Genomic DNA, 18,400 nt, shown 5'->3' on the forward strand with positions numbered 1-18,400 from the left:
AAATTCAATCGCAATTAAATAGTTAACTATTTATATTTATTAGATCCATTTGACAGTGACAGCGGTATTATATTTACGTAAAATCTGCAACAATAGCACAGCAACAGCATCATTCGAAGAAATGCAATATAAGAGAGAGAAAGAGAGAGCGCGCTCGTTAATAAATCAAATGGGGGGGGGGAGGGGTTTATAATTCTCAAAGTGCCTTATCATTAATATAATATATATATGAATATGAAACAAATACAGAAAACACACAAATTATTATAGTCTTGAGAAAGAATGAAAACAAAACAAATTAACAAAAAAAAAAAACAAGCGAGTTAAATCGTTCGTAAATGCACGTAGAGAGTAGTGCAAAAGGCATATTAATTATTTATTTGTATTTAATTTCTATGTATGTATCTTATTCCACGAGTACTACCCAACCAATCCCCACTTGTTACGGCAGAGTGCAAAGGTCTACCACATAATGATACTATGTAAACAAACCAATTTAAATTACTGTTTTTTTTTTTTGCTGTATTTATACTTAAACCTAGACATAACTGAAACCCCCAGCTTTTTTGGTAATTATTATACAATAATTCTTTTTTTATAAAAACATGCTCTTCCCTTTGTACAACAAACAAGCACAGAACACACACAAAACAAAATCGTACCAACGTCAATGTGTGGCCTTATCAAATGGATCGTCTTCCCTTTTAAGAAAAAATAAAATAATAATATACTAATCGGAAGCTAGAGAGAGAAAGAAAGAGAACTCTGGAATGACCCACATAATCAATATCGGGAGAGAGAGGAGGAAAGAAAGAGTTTTTGAATGCCAGTTGAATTATTCATTATTTATACAATATACTTATTATGTACTACAATCAGCAATTACCTTGTTTGTTATTTATATAACCATACTGTACCATGATAATTCATAGATTTCTTTCGCACAAAAGACAGCAACGAAAAAAGACAACAGCCGATCGGGATCGAACACAACTGTACATGAATTTTGTTACATGCTGAAACATGCCTATTTATGCTTCCATTGCAACACAACTGTGTGTGTATTTTTATATAGTAAATTACATTTTTTCTGAAGTAAAAACCATTTAGTTTATGGCGAATTTTAGGTTATCTAGCAATTAAATGAAAGCGTTACAAAATAAATGAAAAAAAAAAAAAAACAAAGTCGAGTTGTTTTCCATTTACCGAACAGCAATGGGGCCGGGCCGCTCGCTCTAGCGGGGGGTTATCGCTAATCTCTCTTCCAGGGCGTCTGTCCATGGGGTGACGGTGACGTGACAGCGGATAGACCGTCCGGCACTCCGATTGCCAGCTCTGTAAAGCTTTTTAATTTTTTCCGTTGTTTCCAAAGCGTTTCCCAATCGGTGTTTTACCGATACTGTAGAAAAAAATTAAACATGTCGACTTATTTTCACCTGAACGATCAAGATTCAAGCAGCTAGTCTCAATTGTTTCATATCAAAAAAACTCAGAGTTTCATAGCTGCAAGCTTCCAATGTTTCAAAGCACCCAGCTCTAGGAGTGGATTTATTTAGAAATTGTGGCTGGCTCCTCCTAGTTAAAAAAAACAACGGACAATTCTTTGAATCTGAAGTGAAATCGATTTGATGTGACCGCCAAATTTTGTTTATACTTATCGCAAAAAAATACCGATTTTTTTGAGTGAGTCGATAATTTTATCACCGTTTTTTAAGAGTTGGTATTTTTCTCCTTTCTTCTCGTATACAGCGCTGTTCCCAGCTCAACTGGAAAGTCAACTGGACGCATACATTTCGCCCGATCTGACTGCAGGCATTTCCCATAAGGCTATCCATCTATCTACTTTTCCCTTCAAAATGGATACCATTGTATTTAATTGTGGCCACTAATATCGCTTTCAGGAATACCATTAATAAAAGTATCACTTTCAGTGATGCATTCGATTCACTTTGCTAGTGTGGCCGCACTTTTGTTTTGCCGCACTTTTACTCTTTTGGGTTGGCGTGGGTTATGTTTACATTGAAATCAAAAGTAAATGGCAGCGTTAAGCAATCTGAAACAATGCCCGCCGTTCAGCGCCCTGGCGGATCCGTCGTTTCGTCCCAATTATATTCCTGAGCTGGACAACTACCCCAGGATACAGCTGAAGAGCGAGCTACACAATTCATCGGCGCATCGTTTTTATGGCGGTCAGGGTTTTGTGCCGGTAAATGAAGGTGTGCTGAAACGCATCATTCGCACCTTCTTTGAGGGTGGCTTCTGGGAGTCGCTGTCCGAAACTCGCAGCGAAAAGACTCGCGAACAGGCTCCGTGGTTGGGCAGAACCGGTGACTACATATCCCAGCTGCTGGACATCGCCAATACGCTTAAGTTGAAAGTATTCCCGCACACACAGGATGTGAGTGCCGAGCGGATCGCCCAGTATGTGGAGACCAGGGATTGGACAGATAGCGATGTGCGGTTCATGGCATGGAACTGTCATGTCTTCAAGCTAGCCGTAGCTGGCATTGACGATGTGGTGCGCATCTACGCCAAGAACACCACCAATGCAGCGACACCCGTCTTGAAGGTGAGTGCCAGTCGTTCCAGTCACAAATATTCATATTCCCTCCGCCAAACCTAACCCGATAATCTGATCCACTGAAGAGTGCAACTCAGACACAAATAACGTGCATGGCCTGGCGTCCACTGAGTGCCACGGAGATTGTGATTGGCTGCCGTCAGGGTCTCTGCTTCTGGGTAGTGGACAACACCATGATTCTGGGACGTACCAATTCGCCCAGTCAGATCTTTAAGCAGTGAGTATTTATTGCCAAGATTGATTCACCACTCAGCCGGTATTTGTATTAATTATTTTTACTTTTTTTGCAGTCCCGCTAACCTACCCATCACCTCTATGCAGTGGAACAAGGTTGGTAACCTATTGGCGACCGCTTCCATTGGCGATCGCTCGATCATCATCTGGCAGCCGGACAGTGCACTAATGGAGCCGCTCAAGAGACTGGGCCCGCCCGGATCCCTGCTCAAGTGGTCACCGGGCAACGATTGGCTCTTCGCTGGCACCGTCGATCGAGTATTTCGTGTGTGGAACTGCCACAACCATTGGACCACTGAGCGTTGGACGTGCGGCAACGGTGGCCATGTCCAGACTGCCTGCTGGTCACCCTGTGGCCGCTTCCTGCTCTTTGTCAGTACGACCGAGCCGATTCTCTATCGACTGCAGTTCGTCCAGCAAACTATGTTGAAATGTAAGTTAATTCGAATGCGAATGCTAAAGGGGGAAAATCAAGGGCAGTCTGGTTAAAATGTTTGGCCCAGAGTTATGGCCAGACTATGACCACCAGCGGCTGCCCAAGAGTAAATTAGTTAGCAACAGGTTGGCGGCTGCTTGAGTTTCCAGACCGCCTGTATAATGCTGCCAACACTTGAAATCAGTTCAAAATATCATAATTCATATCCTTACGTTGCCAATCACCTTCCAATGAACCTCGTCTTTCCTCTTCCCCCCCCCCTAGCGACTAAGGACGAGAAGGAGGTACTGCCCATAGCGGATCTAAATGCTTGCAGTGCCGATGAGAATAGATCGCTGATCGGTGGCCCTGTCCAGCAGCTGGCCTGGTGTCCGCATGGCAACTATTTGGTGATCACCTACAAGTCCACCAATCACATTTCCGTTTTCCGCACATTCATCACAAAGTACGACCTGCAAATTTCGCCCGCCTTTTATCTCAGTGGCGAGAACGCAGCCGAGTATCCCAGTTTCGTTTGCTTCCAGCCGCTGTACAAGGATGACGATCGATCTATTGTGACCATTGCGTGGTCCTCGGGACGTATTCAGTACTATGCCTTCGATTGATGGCCGATGGCCGGGAGAATTCTCAGGATGGTCGTTTTGTATTTTTGTATTCTATAAAGTGTTTGTTAGTGAATAAAATTGAAAGAGAACAACAAGAGTCCCAGAGTCAAGAGTCGACTAGCAAGCCCCCCTGCGATCTATTTGGCTAAATAAAAGTAACTTATCCTGTATCCAGGGGCGATCGGCTCGTCGTTCCATCTACATTCCATATGTGCTCTTCCTTTCTTATCACTCGCTCATCTCGCACTGGAGACGACTATCAAGGAATATAAAATTACCAAGATGTTGCATGGATGCGCCTTCACCTTTGCTTCGTCTCTGACGGCGTCCCGCTGCCTACTTTGTCTGTTTGTCAATGCCTTAATGCCCTGGGCAGCTGAGTCGGTCGAGAGATTGTGGAGAATGCCAGGCTTCAGCTGGAGCTTCAGAGGCTTGCAGCAAATACAAATTAGAATCACTTTACCACTGAACTAGCAGTTCTAAGACAATTTGTGTACCCGGCAAAGAGAATATCATAGCACACACCTCACCCAAATCTCTTCCCCAGCCAAACAAATTGTACACAAAGACTGTACAAAAACTTCTGTTCCCAGACACTTGCCCCTCAGAAAGTGTTCCCTTAGGGGCTTTGAGAGTTTACTTTATTTGTTGCGTTGCATTTCAGGTATCTGTTACATAAGCAACACAATCTGTTCTGTTCTTAGCTCTTTGCTGTTCCCATACATAAATCTCCCCCTCCCACCATAAATGCACCATCAACTGTACCCAGCTAAATAGGTTTTTTCTCTTAGCCAATATTCTCTTGTGTGGGCCCCGCTTAAGAGAGCGATTAAGAGAGAGAACAGTAAATACTGGGTACAGTTGCTGGTGCATCTGTATCTGGTGCATCGGAAGCCCTGACGATGCAATGAAGATGCAACAAAGACCCCTCCAGAGAATGGTCAAAATTAGCATTTCTGCTATGAAAAATGTGGCCAGGATCCGATCCCTTACTCTTTACTGATCCTCCTATACCTGGATCCGATTTGTAATTTAAATTTGTATTTATTTATTAAATGTACAATGTACATATGTAATACATATATGCATATGTACAGCTGACAAAGGAACGACCGAAACTACACCTCTTCCTTTTTAGCTTTATTTGGCATGTATGTAAATTCATAAAGAGAAGAGAAAATCCTCATTGATGATCAAGAGAACACTATGCGTTTTCCTCCTTGTCCCCCCCTTTTTTTTTCCCTTTTTTTTTTTTTTGGTTCGTAAAGTGTAAAGGTATGTCCTCTCCGCCCATGCACAGGTTGTTCCATTTCTTGCCTGGCTATTGAGGGTATGGCAGCCACTGTGGTTGCAATTGGCCTTTGGCAGCAGTTAATTGGATTACCTATCGCCAGAGCACCGCCAAAAATATGCGTAATTGAGTGAAAATAGATAGAGTGCTTCCCTCTCTCTCTCTCGTATCTCTATGTCTCTAATATGTTCAATCAACTTATCGAGCCGTGTTATCGCTGGCATGGCGCCGTCATTTCTATGGGGGAAAACCGCCCACTCGAACCACACGCCTTATCTGGCCTCGTCATGCCCCGACAATGCGCTCCATAAGCCCCCCATGGCCTGGACCCACTTAAAGTTTCAACCAAAAAACTGTCTCATAAATATTCCACATAAAATGAATTGTTTTTGTTATTTGTTTTTCCCGATGGCATTTTAATTCCCGCTAATGGGATTAAATTTGCTTTTTATATTAATTATATTTATTTTGTTGCTGTTGTGGCTGTCGGGTGATGTTTTTATCTGAGTGGATGCATTAACGGTGGTTTCGTCCACTGAATTAATGCAATTAAATGAAATAATTTGCCATTGTTCAAGCAGCCAAAGCTGGCTGGTGGGTGTATGGGAACCTGCGCTTGTAATTAAATAATAGAATGTTTAAATGCTACAAAAAATACGAGTACGAGTATTTACGTTTGGCTAAACATTTTGAGAAGCGCATAGAAAGGCGAAAGCGCCAACGCAATAAAAACAAACATCATTAATTTGGGTTTTCTAGTTTTATAATTTTTATTTATATTTTTCTTGCTCTTTCATACATACATATATAATATAACGTTTATAAGGATTATAATATATATATTTTTTTTTGGTATACGCGTTTAATAATAATAGTTTGTGGGGCACAACATCAATGAATATGTTTGAGGTTGGTTAAATTGAAGATAAATTGATATTTTTTTGTTGTGGGAGGGCCGCTGTCACCGCTGTCGCTTAGGCACCCCAGCCCCAAGGGCTCTCAGGACCGTGAAGGGGAACGGAGCCGCGATGAAGGGCGCTTCTATGATGCTCGAAATGAGGCACAGATCCACGATGATGATTGCCGTGTCCACGATTTGGAATGGATCCACGATGGAGGCCGTGTACAGGATTTGAAATGTGTCCCTTGCCATGTCCCTGATGTTTCTTTTCCATGTCCTTGCCGTGCTTTATCCCGCCTGAGCGCGATCGTGAGCGAGAGCGAGAGTGGGAGCGAGAACCCTTTCGTTCTTCCTTCTTTTTGTGACAGCGAGAACGCGAACGCGAACGGAATTGACTGCATCTGCGGCCATGCCAGTCAGGCGGTGGCCCATAGCTGGGAGCCGTTGGAGGGCCATAGGTGGGTGCTCCTTCCAGGCCGACAGCCGGATGGCCTCCATAGCGTCCATGAAAATGCCAGGCGAAATCGGGGCCAAGATGGAGTCCAAAATTAGGTCCGTGAGGGAAACTATGACGACCGTGATGTGGTCCATGATGCGGACCGTGATGCGGACCGTGATGCGGACCGTGATGCGGACCGTGATGAGGACCGTGATGGGGTCCGTGATGGGGTCCATGATGAGGACCGTGATGCGGTCCATGATGCCCTTCTGCACGACTCTGCTTGCGGCCGCCACCCTGCTTCTCCTTGTGCTTCCTTTCGTTGTCCGTACGCCTGGTGGAGCTAGAACTGGAGGAGCGTTTGCCATGATGGCTGCTGCGACGTCGACCCTTGCGTCCGCGTCCTCCCTTGCTCAGTTCCGGCTCGCTCTCCGAACTGGAACTCGAGCGAGAGCTGGAGCTGGAGCTCGAACGAGCTACTCGACGGTCATGTGAACCACCCTTGTGGCCATGTCTGTGTCCGTGTCCGTGTCCACGTCGCTGATGCTCACCGTGCTGATGTCTCCAATCTCCACGGCCTGGTGGCCTAGAGATCGATCGCCTCCTTCTTGCCGCACTGTGTTCCAGGGCCCACGGCAGGCCCGCCGACCGAAAAAACCGGCTCTGCTCGGTCCAAGGTGCCAGCCAGGCGGCACGGCGATCGAATCCGGCCGGACAGGCGGCCGCCCAGTCGCGTGGCCCAAAGCCATAAGGACCAAGGTGCTGGGGTCCAAAATGTTGGTGTGCGAAGTGATGGGGCCCAAAATGATGGACGCCATGGCTATGACGACGATGTCCGTGGCCGTGTCCGTGGCCATGTCCATGTCCGTGGCCGTGTCCATGTCCGTTGTCGTGACGACGATGCCCTCCATGACCGTGGCCATGACGTCCACGAGAACGACTGCGAGATCGGGAACGATCGCGTCCATGGTGGCCATAGGGCCATCCGCCACCCCAGTGCTTGCGTCCCCAGCCATACGCATAGTAGTGCGACTCGTCCTCCGAGCTTGAGCTGGAGCTGGAGCTGCTCGAGGAGCTGGAGCTTGAGCTGGAACTGGAGCTGGAGCTCGTCGAGCTGATGCTATCGGAGCGCCGACGGCTGGTGGAGGGCAGCTCCTCATCGTCGAGCTCCACGTCCGGCTGCTCACCGACGGCCGCCGCAGCGGACTGCCTGCGCTTCTTCTCCTGCTTCTTGGCCTTCTTCTTGTCCTTCTTCTTGTCCTTCTTCTTGTCCTTCTTGTGCTGCTTCTTGGACTTCTTCGAGTGGGACTTGGCGCCCTCGGAGGCCTCCTCCGCGGCCAGCAGGACCATGGCCTGCTCCAGCATGTAATGCACCTTCGATACCTTCTTGATGGCCTCGATGAAGAGCGCGTCCGACCGTTGATTGTTGGCCCTGGTGGGCTGCTCGATGCCCCCTGCCTGCTGCGAGGACTGCGGCTGCTCCTCGTCGAACTCGATGTCACATTCGAGCAGCTCCACCGACTGTTGCTGCTGCTGTCCCTGCTGCTGTTGGCCCAGGCCCAGTTGCTCCTGCAATTTCGCTAATTCACTCATCTTTCTGTCTCCCTTGCTCCAATCAGATGTACGTTAAGCTTTGGCTTTCTGCTTCTGTGTACGAGTGTGTGTGTGTGTGTGTGTGTGAACTGTTGTTTTGGCTTTGCTTTCGCTGTCGCTGCAAGCTTCGAACTGGTAACGAACGCTTGCCGGCCGGCATCTTTTATACTCTCCCAGAAAGCTGCGGCTGACAGCAGCAGAGAGCCGTCAAAGCACTGGAGCATGCATACACATGGAGCCAATGCTAACTGCGTAGCAGGCCGGAGAGCGATAAAAATAGCCAACGGCGTCGGTGAATACCCCCCAATAGACATACCCCCTTTGTCACCCTTTATCCCTAGATTGCGCGTTTCGCTATCAGCTACGTGGATTTGGCGTCGTCGTTCTCGTTCCCGTTCCCGATACACGGGATACACACACACACACACACCCACACATGACGACGAGACAACCACAAGGCCAAAGGCGTGCTGCCTAAGCCACACTCTGGGGCTCAGGGCGGGGAAATTTTTTACTTCTTTTCGCAACGTGATGAAATACCCCTGCATGCGGATGAGTGGAATTGGCAGCGAAAGAATTACGCAAAACCATGAAAATATATTTTTGTATGTTAATGACATCAATATGGTGGGGGGAGTGGAGGTGGATGGGATGAGTCAGACCTTTAAGGATCGTTTCACTGAAATTAATCAGGTGCAAGAAGCTTCAAGTTTCAGCTGCCAGAGAGGCAAATCGGCATTTATTGGCATCGTAGATAATATCTAAATAATTCTAAAAGGCTTAAGTATAAAGATATATAGACTATCAGATAGCAGAAATAAGTAGACATTTAGAGGATGGGACCAAGGATCATTGGGCATCATGAGGGTCCATATAGTGTTCGGGGCATGGCATATAAATCAACGTAAAGCTCCATGATCCCTATATCCAAGGGATCACTCATGCATTTACGTGACTTTGGGGCAGTATCAAGATAAATGCTCCATGATCATATACATATTGGTTATATGGATCACTCATGCATTTACTTAATCATCTCCATAAGACAGGATCAAGAGAAATGCTCCATGATCAAGGGATCACTCATGCATACTTGATCGTAGAGTCTTCGTAAAGTCCATTTAAATTTTAAAAGAATATTCATATTCATTCATATTTTATTTGATCTCTCATAGAGATCTTTTCTTTAGTTCATATTTAGCTTTGCTTTCGTTGCACCCAGCACAATATTCAAATTAATTGAAATTAAAGTACTGCCGATCAGTAGATATCCATCACAATATCTTTTAGATTTATTCTGATTTAGCTTAATTTCACACATCAATTGCAGTACATTGATTGAACCCCAAATCTTTTCACAAATAAAGAAAATTCCTTCTCTTTAGATATGTATTATATGGATCATACAAGCATAGCCCAGAATTGAGATCTTGCAGATGTATATTGTACATTGTATTGCTAGCACAAATATAAACACAATGGAGGGGCGTTATTCTCTCCAACAGATTCCAAACATAATATTTAATACATATGCATATTTATGGGCAATTTATTTCATGAACTGCAGAGATCACTTGGTTCACACTGAAACATTTAATTCTACTCGGTTGAGTTCTTTATACAAAAAACATTTTTCCACTTAACTATGCGAATTTCATCATATCAGAAAATAGAGTTTGGTCGTTTTTATTTGTTGTTGTTGTGAAATCAGAAATTGTGAATCACATGAAGAACATATCTATGCATTATCATACAATAATTTGGGGTCTGAGTCTAGGGCCAACTTCAACACAGAAAACATAAAAAAAACGTCAACCACTGGGACTGGGGATTTGCTTTGTCAGGCGGCTTTAACTTGGGCCCGCGACAGAAGCAGCTTCACGACTGATCATCAGTCCCGTCCGAGAGAGGGAATTGAGTGTATAATTTTCTTGATTTCATTTTGAATGAAACAAGCATGACCGGGATTTGGTTTCATCATCAACAGATGAGTCACAGGTTTGGGGGCAGGGACAAGGCAGGGGCGAGCCAGCAGGGGTCAGGGGTTGAGATCAAACACACAAAATCATTTATTTATTTGCAAAAGTTCGCATGAAATTTGCTTTGTATATTTTTATATGTAGAGCGTTTTATATGTATCTCTGGCACTGGGGGGCACTGGTCTTTCTTTCTTTCTTTGCTTCAATAGACGTTTTGTTCTATTTCATCAGAACTTTTCAGTTTTTTTTTATTGGTTTCTTTTCTTTGCTGATTTTTCTTTGTAGTTTTGTACACGTCGCCAAATTGAAATTGAAACAATAACTGGACTCGGGTGGGGGAGCAGCTGCTCTGGAGCGGGTGGTATCGCCAAATGAAAAATCAGATGCCCCCGACAGGGACAGGGTCCAAAAAGCCCCAAGTTGAGCGTAAGCTTGCTTGCTCGCTCGTCAATTGTGTTAATGAGCTGCAATGAAAGCTGAGACAGAAATAGATAGCCAGAGAGAGAGAGAGAGTTTTACTCTCCGTGTACGCACGAACTTTCGAGTGATAAAGCCACGCGAGAGCAAAAGCTCACTTGCCCACTGATATAGAGAGAACGAGCGAGAGACTGTTGATTGGAACACTGCGGTTCACATTTATAGGACCATTCTTCAGACAATTGAGATCTTTCAAGCCGATTTTTACGCTTTCAAAACAAAAGCCATAGCTTTAAAACAGGCATTACAACGACAATTAAAATAATATATAATATAATAACAACAGTGCCCCAGTAGGCCCCAGTAGCTAGTGCTCGCATATTTGTAAGTTAATATTTTATGTTTGCCCTAAATTAATAAAAATAGATAAATAAATAATATTGTAAATAGAACAGGCACATCTTAAATTGGTCGAAGGAAATATCAAATGGTTGTGAGAGTAAATTTCGTTCACAAAGAAATCGGAATCCATTCTAAGTTGAATATAAATATCATTGAAGTAATTACCATAGAACGGTGAGAAATTTCAGTGGCAAAATATACGAGCTGAGCATTTGTTTGTATAGAAATCTACTTAGATTCAAGATCTTGAAATTTAATTCATTTGATTTTAGCAACTGCAAAAGAAAGGTTCGATTGAAAATGAAAGTCAAGTGGGTTATGTTATATGTACTACATTCCAACCACAGAGTTATATTTCTATGATTTAATACAATATCTAAACTACGACGATTACGAGTATATATGATATTATTCCCCCACAAAATGTTCCCCACTCGTACTCTAATCTCGGATTACTCTGATTAGCGACGCGCACTATATTACCTCCCACCAACCCCCTTTTTTATGGCCATTTCCTAGATGCCACAGATGACCTTCAGATTGGGAAGGTTCTGGGTGTTGCGGCAGTATCGCTGCCAGCCATTCCAATGACGAAACCCGTCCGTGGTTTGAATCCGCCTGGCACAGACGGCCGCCTCGCGCAGATTCTCATCGAGCAGATCTGCAAAAGTTCGCAAAAAAAGAAGAGAACAGGAGGAGCAGAGGAGCGTTAGGTGACCCAACAATTTCGATTCGATATCCCCAGACCTTCGCATTTGACGTTGCAGATGCCTCCTCGTCTGCCCTCCTGGCAGTATCGACTGTTGATCTGGAACAGGCCCAGGCTGCGCGATCCATTGGGGTTCGTAGTGGTGCGGGTCGTCTCCAGTTCGCTCTCGTGCTCCAGAAGACAGATCCCTGTGTGGAGTGGGATCGGGATTACAGGCCAGAGCAAGGCTCTCTGGAGCCAATCAATACCGAATTCTACTCACAGTTGGACAGAAGGCTACGCTCGAAGCCGTGCTGGTCGAGCAGCTTGCGGGCCAGCTCACAGCGCAGATACCGCTTGGCCAGTGCCCCGGGACCCCACAGCAGACCCAGAACCAGACCCAAATAGAACAATTGCTAGCGCCGCTGCTCTCATCGTGCGACTGGCTCAGAGCTCCAGCTCTGACTTTAGCTCTGACTGAGGCTCTGGCTTTGGCTTTGGGCTGTGGGTCTGTGTCTGGCAAGTGTGGCATCTGATTGCGAGTGTGAACCCGGCCACCTTCGGGTCGGTGTGGGGCAGATGCTGGGTGCCCGATAAGCGGCGCCGCTTTGTTGTCGTTTTTCATCTTGCTTAACGAAAGGAGGGGTAGGGGGCAGGCGCTCCAACGCACACCAGTCTACAATCTGCGATTAAAATTGGGATTTCCTAGAATTTATTTAACACTCAGAGTCATTTTGCATACGATGCGAATCTCTCCCACGAGTACATGGAGTGGAGGTAGATAGGTGTTAATCCGGTTATACCTGGCTATGCATTTATCATTCATTCGTACATAAATATGTATGTAGGTATGTATGTGCATATCTTCCATTTATCATTATTCTGATTTTCACTTCTTCAACATTTTGTTCGTAACTGAAGTGGGGGGAAATGTGGTGTCCGGGGGGGGGGGGCAATGTATGATAATGTTTTTTATACCAATACTTATCGAAACCTAAGAGTCTCCTTCCTTTCCTTACGTCATGCGGCAGCGCTTCACGGGCATTGCCTGGGCATTCGCTCAGCTAAAACCGCCCAGGTTGGCAGTAGCCACCACAAATGTATCTCAAATTGTTTCTCTCTTTATTATACATACGAGTCCATGGAAGGTTAGTTGTTATTTTAGTTTTAATTAAACCGATAGTTAAACCTATGTGTATTATAAATGGTGTGTTGTATAATTAATTATGTATGTTTCCCTATGGTAAAAATCTCTGTCGTTGCCGTCTCTCGAATTTCTCAACCCATTGCTACTAGTTTTAGCTGCGCGACACATTTTAATTTTAAGTAATATTACTCCGGAATTGTAAATATCTACGATTGTATATATGTGTGTATAAGTATATGTTGTGTATTGTATATTGTATGTATATATATATAGCCCATTACATATAGAGTATATAAAGTATTGTATTGTATTATATTAAATATACCGCGATACAAGTTACATTTATTGGCAGAAGCGAGCAATTGGTTGTTGTTTCATATTCATATTCATGTATGTATGTATATATGTATTCCCCTTCCTATACGATACCCCATACCCCCCCCCCAGCCCCAGCCACTAGTTATATGTAGGTTCCCTTCTGGGTTTTTTTTCGATTGTTTTTTTCTCTCTTCTATCCGTTCTTTTCGATTTATCGTAACTCTAAACACATTGTGGTTAATTGCTTCTGTTTCGTTTTCTTCTCGTGGCTTTTTGCTGTCTTGATTGCACTTAACACCACTCCACGGGGTCTACGGTCCTCTGTCTTCACTCAGGGCAATGCTTTTGGATGATTATTGGACCACAGACAAAATAAAGTTAACCATTCAAAAACTTAGAACTAATAAACATTGCATTTCTCATTAAGTCAACCTCCTCCGTTTCTATCATATCTTTTTCTTCCACTTATCTTTTTGTTCGTTTTTTCTTTTTTATCGTTTTTGAGTATAAAATATATTTCATCATACCCTTCATCATACCGTCTAGTCATATAAGCAAGGAAAGAGCAATTCGTTTTCAATGCATTTCTACTAAAGCTGGTTCCCCCCTCCTCCCCCCTCCCATCAACTGAAACAAAAAAAAACCTGATTTCGAAATGGTTAAACCTTCTTGGAGTTGGGGTTCTAAAACAAATGCATTTGGCGTGTTGGGTCATCTTTGCCATTCCCCCGTGGCTGCCGTTCGGTATTTTTACGTTTTTCCCAAAACATCGTTGTCCCCGCCCAAAAAAAAAACATGTTTCATGAATAAAAACAAATGAACTTAAAGCATAGAGAGAGAGAGAGAGAGAGTTGGAGAGCGGCTATAAAAAATAACAAGAATTAAATTTGGGGAGGTCGAAAAACAAATTGATAAATAAAAAATATTTTATAGGTCTATCGTAAGCTATATAATGGAACGATGGCTGCTGCTCCTCTTTCTCTCTCTTTTCTTTTCTTCTCTTTTCTCTTCTCTTGTTGCTTTCCCCCGTCCATAGTGCCTAGTAGTAGTTCTCGTTGTCCCTTGGGCTAGTTCTAGTCCCATTTCCAGTCTCCTCCCCCTTAGTAGATGCGCTCGTAGAAGAGCAGATAGGCCTGGGCCTTGAGCGCCGCGTCCTCGCTAACCTCCTGGACCCGCGAATCGGATACGTAGTACCATTTCCCTGGCGGCGCCTGCACATTGGCAGCCTCCTCCTCCTGCTGCTCGTGATGGCCATCCTGGCCGGTACCGCCATTGGGATTGGTATTGAACTCGTCCGAGGTAGATGAATTGCTGCTGGAGTTGGTGAAGTCGTCGCTGTCGTTCATCGAGTTCAAGTGCAGAAGGCGCGAGGCCTTCTCCTTGGCCAGCAGCTCCTCCAGCTTCTTCAGCTGCTCGTCATCCTGATCGAGCTCGGCCTTGCTGCCGTGCGGCAGGAACTTCCAGCGATTGTCCTCCGGCGTCACCTTGGGCCGCACCTTAACGTAGGCGGTATAGTGGCCGCCATACATGCCGCCCGAGTGCTCCACCACCCCGTAGAGGGCGTACAGAAGCTTCTTCTGCTTGCGATCGATATTGGGCAGATTCTTCACCTTGGATCCGCAGAAGGCGGCAATGTCCAGCATGTTTGGATAGCTGACCGGCCGCGTTAGCTTCCTGAATATGCAGCGCGGCCCAAGCTGGAAGCGTTTCAGGTGGAGAATGAGCACCGCCGGAGGGCTGGACACGAGCAGCTGCTTGGTGGCATTCGTATTGACCGACTTGGCCTTCGTATCGTTACCATTCAGCCGCAGGGTGCAGCTCTCGCACCCCACCTTGTTCTGGCCGGTCATCAGTTCGACGGCGGTGAAGTTGTTGAGGCAGGACTGCACGGAGCACTCTCCGTCCTCGCACTGGTACCGCGGCGCTATCGTGGTGCTCCAGTCCGAATAGCTGTACGTTCGCACACGCTTGGCGCGTGCTGCTGCCGCGACTCCTGCCGCCGCGGCTGCTGCTGCCACCCCCTCGGCTGTGGCCGAAGCTGCAGTTGCCGCTGTGGCCTCCAAGGTGAATTCACTTATAGCCAGCTGGTGGGCTATCTCCTGCAGCTGGAGCGTAGCATTCGCATCCGCATCCCCATTCGCCTCACCCGCCTCCTCTCGGACGTCTCCATTCGTTGGCAGATCCAATTCAACCGAGATTTGGCGTATGGTGGAGGCACCCACCTCGCTCACGCCCGCTGTGACTATGTCCGCAGAGGCTTGGCCCTCCTCCTTCTTATCCTTCTGTGGCTGTTGCTGCTCTGCACCTCTGGAAGCCTCGTTGTTGTTGGCGGTGGTGGTCGTCGTTGTTTTACTGATGCCGCTGGGCAACGGACTGGTGGCTATGCCAGAGTCTGTGGAATGTGGAAGGGGAATAAGTGGATAGAGGATAGGGGTTTCCCCCACTCAGAGCTCCGCTTACCGTTCTCATCCTCTTCGAGGGAGTCCTTGTCCATGTTCTCGGGCGTGTCGTCCCGCTTCTCCCCCAGCGGCTGGGCATTGCCATTGGTGTCGGTGAAGAATCTTCTGCTGCTGCTGCTGTTGCTGCCTCCCTGAGCGGGTGAGGATGAGGAGCCGCCGGTGGCCCCTCGGGGCTTAGTCCTGTCCCTGGCACTTGCCGTTTCATCCATCAAATTGTCCTCAACATCGGCGTCCGAGTTCTCCGATGTGGTGGAGCTCGATGACATTAAATCCTCCTTGGGCGGATCCTGGCCATCGCTGGTCGTCTGGCCATCGCCGTCGCCGCCCCCGGACGATGTCACTCTCCCTGTGCCGGCATCCGACTCATCGGCCTGGCTTCCCGTTCCGTTTCCGTTCAGGTTGAGGGTGAGCTTCTGTGCCTGCTTGTAGCGATGGTGCTTGGCCGCCCGCTTCGCTTTGCGCTCGCGCTCCTTCTCCTTCTTCACCTGCGACTTGGACGGACCGACGGGCTCCTGCTCGTTTGCGTGCAGGTAGAACGAGGAGGAGGAGGAACAAGCCGTCGAGAACGGGTTGCTATCCTCGGGCGTCGTGAACTTGGTGTTTATCTTGGTGGGGGATTGCGACTGCGACTGGTTCTGTGTTTGTGTCTGTGTCTGGCCGGCGATGGGAAAGGGCGAGCTCTCGGGGCTGGGCCTGCGCCGCTGTGGTGGCTGGGGCTTCTCGACGGCCACCGGCAGGGACATGTCCAGGAAGTATTCGTGCCGCGACGAGACACTGTGGCAGTCCTGGCAGGTCAGCGTCGAGACGAGAAATCCGCGGAAGACCTGCTCTGGTCGCAGGATGCGGTCGCCGGCCTGGTTGCCATAGATCTTGCACTTCTGCCGCATCTCCTCCGACACGCTTTGTATGTCCTCGTCCTTGTAGCCGAGGTTCTGCAGGATGACGCGCTGATAGCGCTTGAGATCCTCGTTTCGCACGCTCTCCAACAGCTGCCGCAGCAGCTCGTGGGCGTCGTGCTGGTCCCCGCCCGTGAACTGCGGACACTTCGCGCACAGCCTGTCAAAGAGCTTGCTGGGTGTGAAGACGCCACCACCCACCTGCAGCTCCTCGAGCGCGTTGGCCAGCGCCGAGGTGAGGCCGCCCCAGGAGGAGAGGGTGCCCCGGATGATCGGCAAGTCGGTGGGGCCCTTGTCTTTGAAATCGAACGTCCCTCCGGGCAGCTCAAATCTGTGGAATTGATGGAAAGAGATATCTCAATTAGCCATCGATTATCGATCCCCAGTCACAGCCACACTCGGCCTCCCCGTCTGGCGCACTTACTCTTCTCCTGGTTCCGCCAGCTCCCGGAGAACACGGAGCAGGAACGGGGTCTGGGCGAGGCACTGCATAACAGCATTGAAGAAGCAAGTGTTGCCCAAATTGGTCAGTCCACGGACACGCGGTAGTCGCTCCAGTTCGCTCCTGGGTGAGCACGGGCGATTCGGATTGCTGCCGACGGCGGCGGAGTCGATCCTCTTGGCCATGCCCGGAACAGGGCTGCTGGCGGTGGCTCCTGGGGGTGACGGCAGGGGTATGGCTGTTAGGTTACTTGTCAGGGCCTTCCCACCGCTTCTGCCGGTGCTGTTGTTGTCCTCGAACGAGCCACCCGTCATGGGCACAATGGGTTTGAGCCGATTTAGGGCCGATTTCAATTTCAGTTCGATGTCGGTGATGATGGGTGGACTGGGAGCGGCCACGACAGTGGCCTCCACAGGTGGATCGGCGGGCGGCTTCTGGGCCAGACGCTTCACCAGCTCGACGCACTCGAGCAAGTTCTTGCGGGAGTTGGGGATGACCTTGTTGTCGCAGCCATAGCACCATATCTCAAATGATCGTGTGTTCATGGCCAGTGCATGCGAGTCCGAGTGTGGTGTCTGCAAGAGAACAAGAGCCAAGAGAGTCCAGGAACTGCTGAAACTGAGGGCGGGCGGCCATGCTCTCCTCTTACCTTGTAGTGCTGGAGGGCGTGCTGCTTGCGTGACCGCCCGCAGAGCTGGGTGCCGCACTTGAGGCACAGCCAGAGCGTGCTGTCGATCTCGAAGTCGCAGGCCAGATCTACGCCGGAGCCTGAACCGGATGCAGCGGACTGGCTGATCTTCTGGCACTGCGAGCACTCGTATACCAGGCCGGTGGTTTTCAGTTGACGCCGCAACCGGGCCGCATCAACCGATTTCTTGATGTGCTGGCAGCAGTTGGTCATGGGGCTATCCGCACCCAAGCTGCCAGCTCCTGCAGCGCTTGCTGAGCCGCTGGCACCGGCCGTCTGGCCGTGGCTATCCTCCTGGCCCGAGTCCGTTGAACTGGCATTGTCGTGGTTGTCCATCTGACGCTTCTTCCCCATGGCGAGCAACTGCTTCGCTCTAGCCCCCTTTTTGGCGCGCTCTGAAAGGAAGAATGGAGACGCGAGATTAGATTATGCGGTTGCCTCGATGGTGTCTTTGTTGTGGTGGGAGCTTGCTTTTTCTAATGTTTCCATTGGCTGTCGCTTCCATTCCCTTTGTCGTTGACTTTCTGATGTGATCTGACACTTTGATGTCACATATGAATTCCTTTTATCTTACTTTTGCTGTCTGTGTGTGTGTGTGTGTGTGTGTTCTGTTTAGGGTATCATGTCCGTCGTGGCGGAATCTTTCGTCACACGTTGTCTTTGAGGTTAAGTTCATTTGCCCGCTGCTGCTACTCTGTTGCTGCCATATTGGGCACACGCCCCCCTTTCCACCCTCGATGGACGGACGCTTTGTTGTCTGGCCGGACAGTTAGGTTCCGTTCCACCGGAGGGACACTCAATTCAACCCAATTCCTGCACTGCACGCACACTCCACCACACGGCCCGCCGACGCGCGTCGCTGCCAGCCGCGTCAGAGCAGAGGC

At 47.8% G+C, this 18,400-nt stretch overlaps 4 protein-coding genes across 4 annotated transcripts; 1 reads left to right on the plus strand and 3 right to left on the minus strand.

The window, feature by feature from the left end:
• The first annotated feature begins 1,975 nt into the window (after positions 1–1,975).
• LOC111074806 (aladin) lies at positions 1,976–3,951 on the plus strand. The gene is made up of 4 exons (XM_022367757.2): positions 1,976–2,569; positions 2,647–2,798; positions 2,872–3,248; positions 3,516–3,951. The coding sequence occupies exons 1-4, from the start codon at positions 2,036–2,038 to the stop codon at positions 3,854–3,856; spliced, it is 1,404 nt and encodes a 467-aa protein (XP_022223449.2). The 5' UTR covers positions 1,976–2,035; the 3' UTR covers positions 3,857–3,951.
• Positions 3,952–5,969: 2,018 nt separating this feature from the next.
• On the minus strand, positions 5,970–8,240 carry LOC111074833 (hornerin). The gene has a single exon (XM_022367794.2). The coding sequence runs from the start codon at positions 8,078–8,080 to the stop codon at positions 6,122–6,124; it is 1,959 nt and encodes a 652-aa protein (XP_022223486.2). The 5' UTR covers positions 8,081–8,240; the 3' UTR covers positions 5,970–6,121.
• A 3,125-nt stretch (positions 8,241–11,365) lies between these two features.
• On the minus strand, positions 11,366–12,191 carry LOC111074837 (lysozyme). The gene is made up of 4 exons (XM_022367798.2): positions 12,045–12,191; positions 11,850–11,982; positions 11,626–11,775; positions 11,366–11,539 (listed from the first exon to the last, which is right to left on the minus strand). The coding sequence occupies exons 1-4, from the start codon at positions 12,189–12,191 to the stop codon at positions 11,394–11,396; spliced, it is 576 nt and encodes a 191-aa protein (XP_022223490.2). The 3' UTR covers positions 11,366–11,393.
• A 1,778-nt stretch (positions 12,192–13,969) lies between these two features.
• On the minus strand, positions 13,970–18,042 carry LOC111074830 (ubiquitin carboxyl-terminal hydrolase 16). Its single transcript, XM_022367788.2, has 5 exons — positions 17,988–18,042; positions 17,478–17,911; positions 16,811–17,403; positions 15,492–16,717; positions 13,970–15,423 (listed from the first exon to the last, which is right to left on the minus strand). Exons 1-5 carry the CDS (start codon positions 18,019–18,021, stop codon positions 14,132–14,134), a joined length of 3,579 nt encoding a protein of 1,192 aa, XP_022223480.2. The 5' UTR covers positions 18,022–18,042; the 3' UTR covers positions 13,970–14,131.
• Positions 18,043–18,400: the final 358 nt, after the last annotated feature.

The sequence above is a fragment of the Drosophila obscura genome, unplaced genomic scaffold (genome assembly GCF_018151105.1).
Source record: "Drosophila obscura isolate BZ-5 IFL unplaced genomic scaffold, ASM1815110v1 contig_165, whole genome shotgun sequence".
NCBI lineage: Eukaryota > Metazoa > Arthropoda > Insecta > Diptera > Drosophilidae > Drosophila > Drosophila obscura.

Coding starts and splice junctions, on each gene's coding strand:
- LOC111074833 (XM_022367794.2), bottom strand. CDS start 8,080: ATGAGTGAATTAGCGAAATTGCAGGAGCAACTGGGCCTGGGCCAACAG.
- LOC111074837 (XM_022367798.2), bottom strand. CDS start 12,191: ATGAAAAACGACAACAAAGCGGCGCCGCTTATCGGGCACCCAGCATCT. Junction 11,983..12,044: donor AAGCCAAAGCCAGAGCCTCA/GTCAGAGCTAAA, acceptor CAGCGGCGCTAG/CAATTGTTCTATTTGGGTCT. Junction 11,776..11,849: donor GCGTAGCCTTCTGTCCAACT/GTGAGTAGAATT, acceptor CACTCCACACAG/GGATCTGTCTTCTGGAGCAC.
- LOC111074830 (XM_022367788.2), bottom strand. CDS start 18,021: ATGGAAGCGACAGCCAATGGAAACATTAGAAAAA. Junction 17,912..17,987: donor CAATGGAAACATTAGAAAAA/GCAAGCTCCCAC, acceptor TCTTCCTTTCAG/AGCGCGCCAAAAAGGGGGCT. Junction 17,404..17,477: donor ACGCCCTCCAGCACTACAAG/GTAAGAGGAGAG, acceptor GTTCTCTTGCAG/ACACCACACTCGGACTCGCA.
- LOC111074806 (XM_022367757.2), top strand. CDS start 2,036: ATGGCAGCGTTAAGCAATCTGAAACAATGCCCGCCGTTCAGCGCCCTG. Junction 2,799..2,871: donor CCCAGTCAGATCTTTAAGCA/GTGAGTATTTAT, acceptor CTTTTTTTGCAG/TCCCGCTAACCTACCCATCA. Junction 3,249..3,515: donor CCAGCAAACTATGTTGAAAT/GTAAGTTAATTC, acceptor CCCCCCCCCTAG/CGACTAAGGACGAGAAGGAG.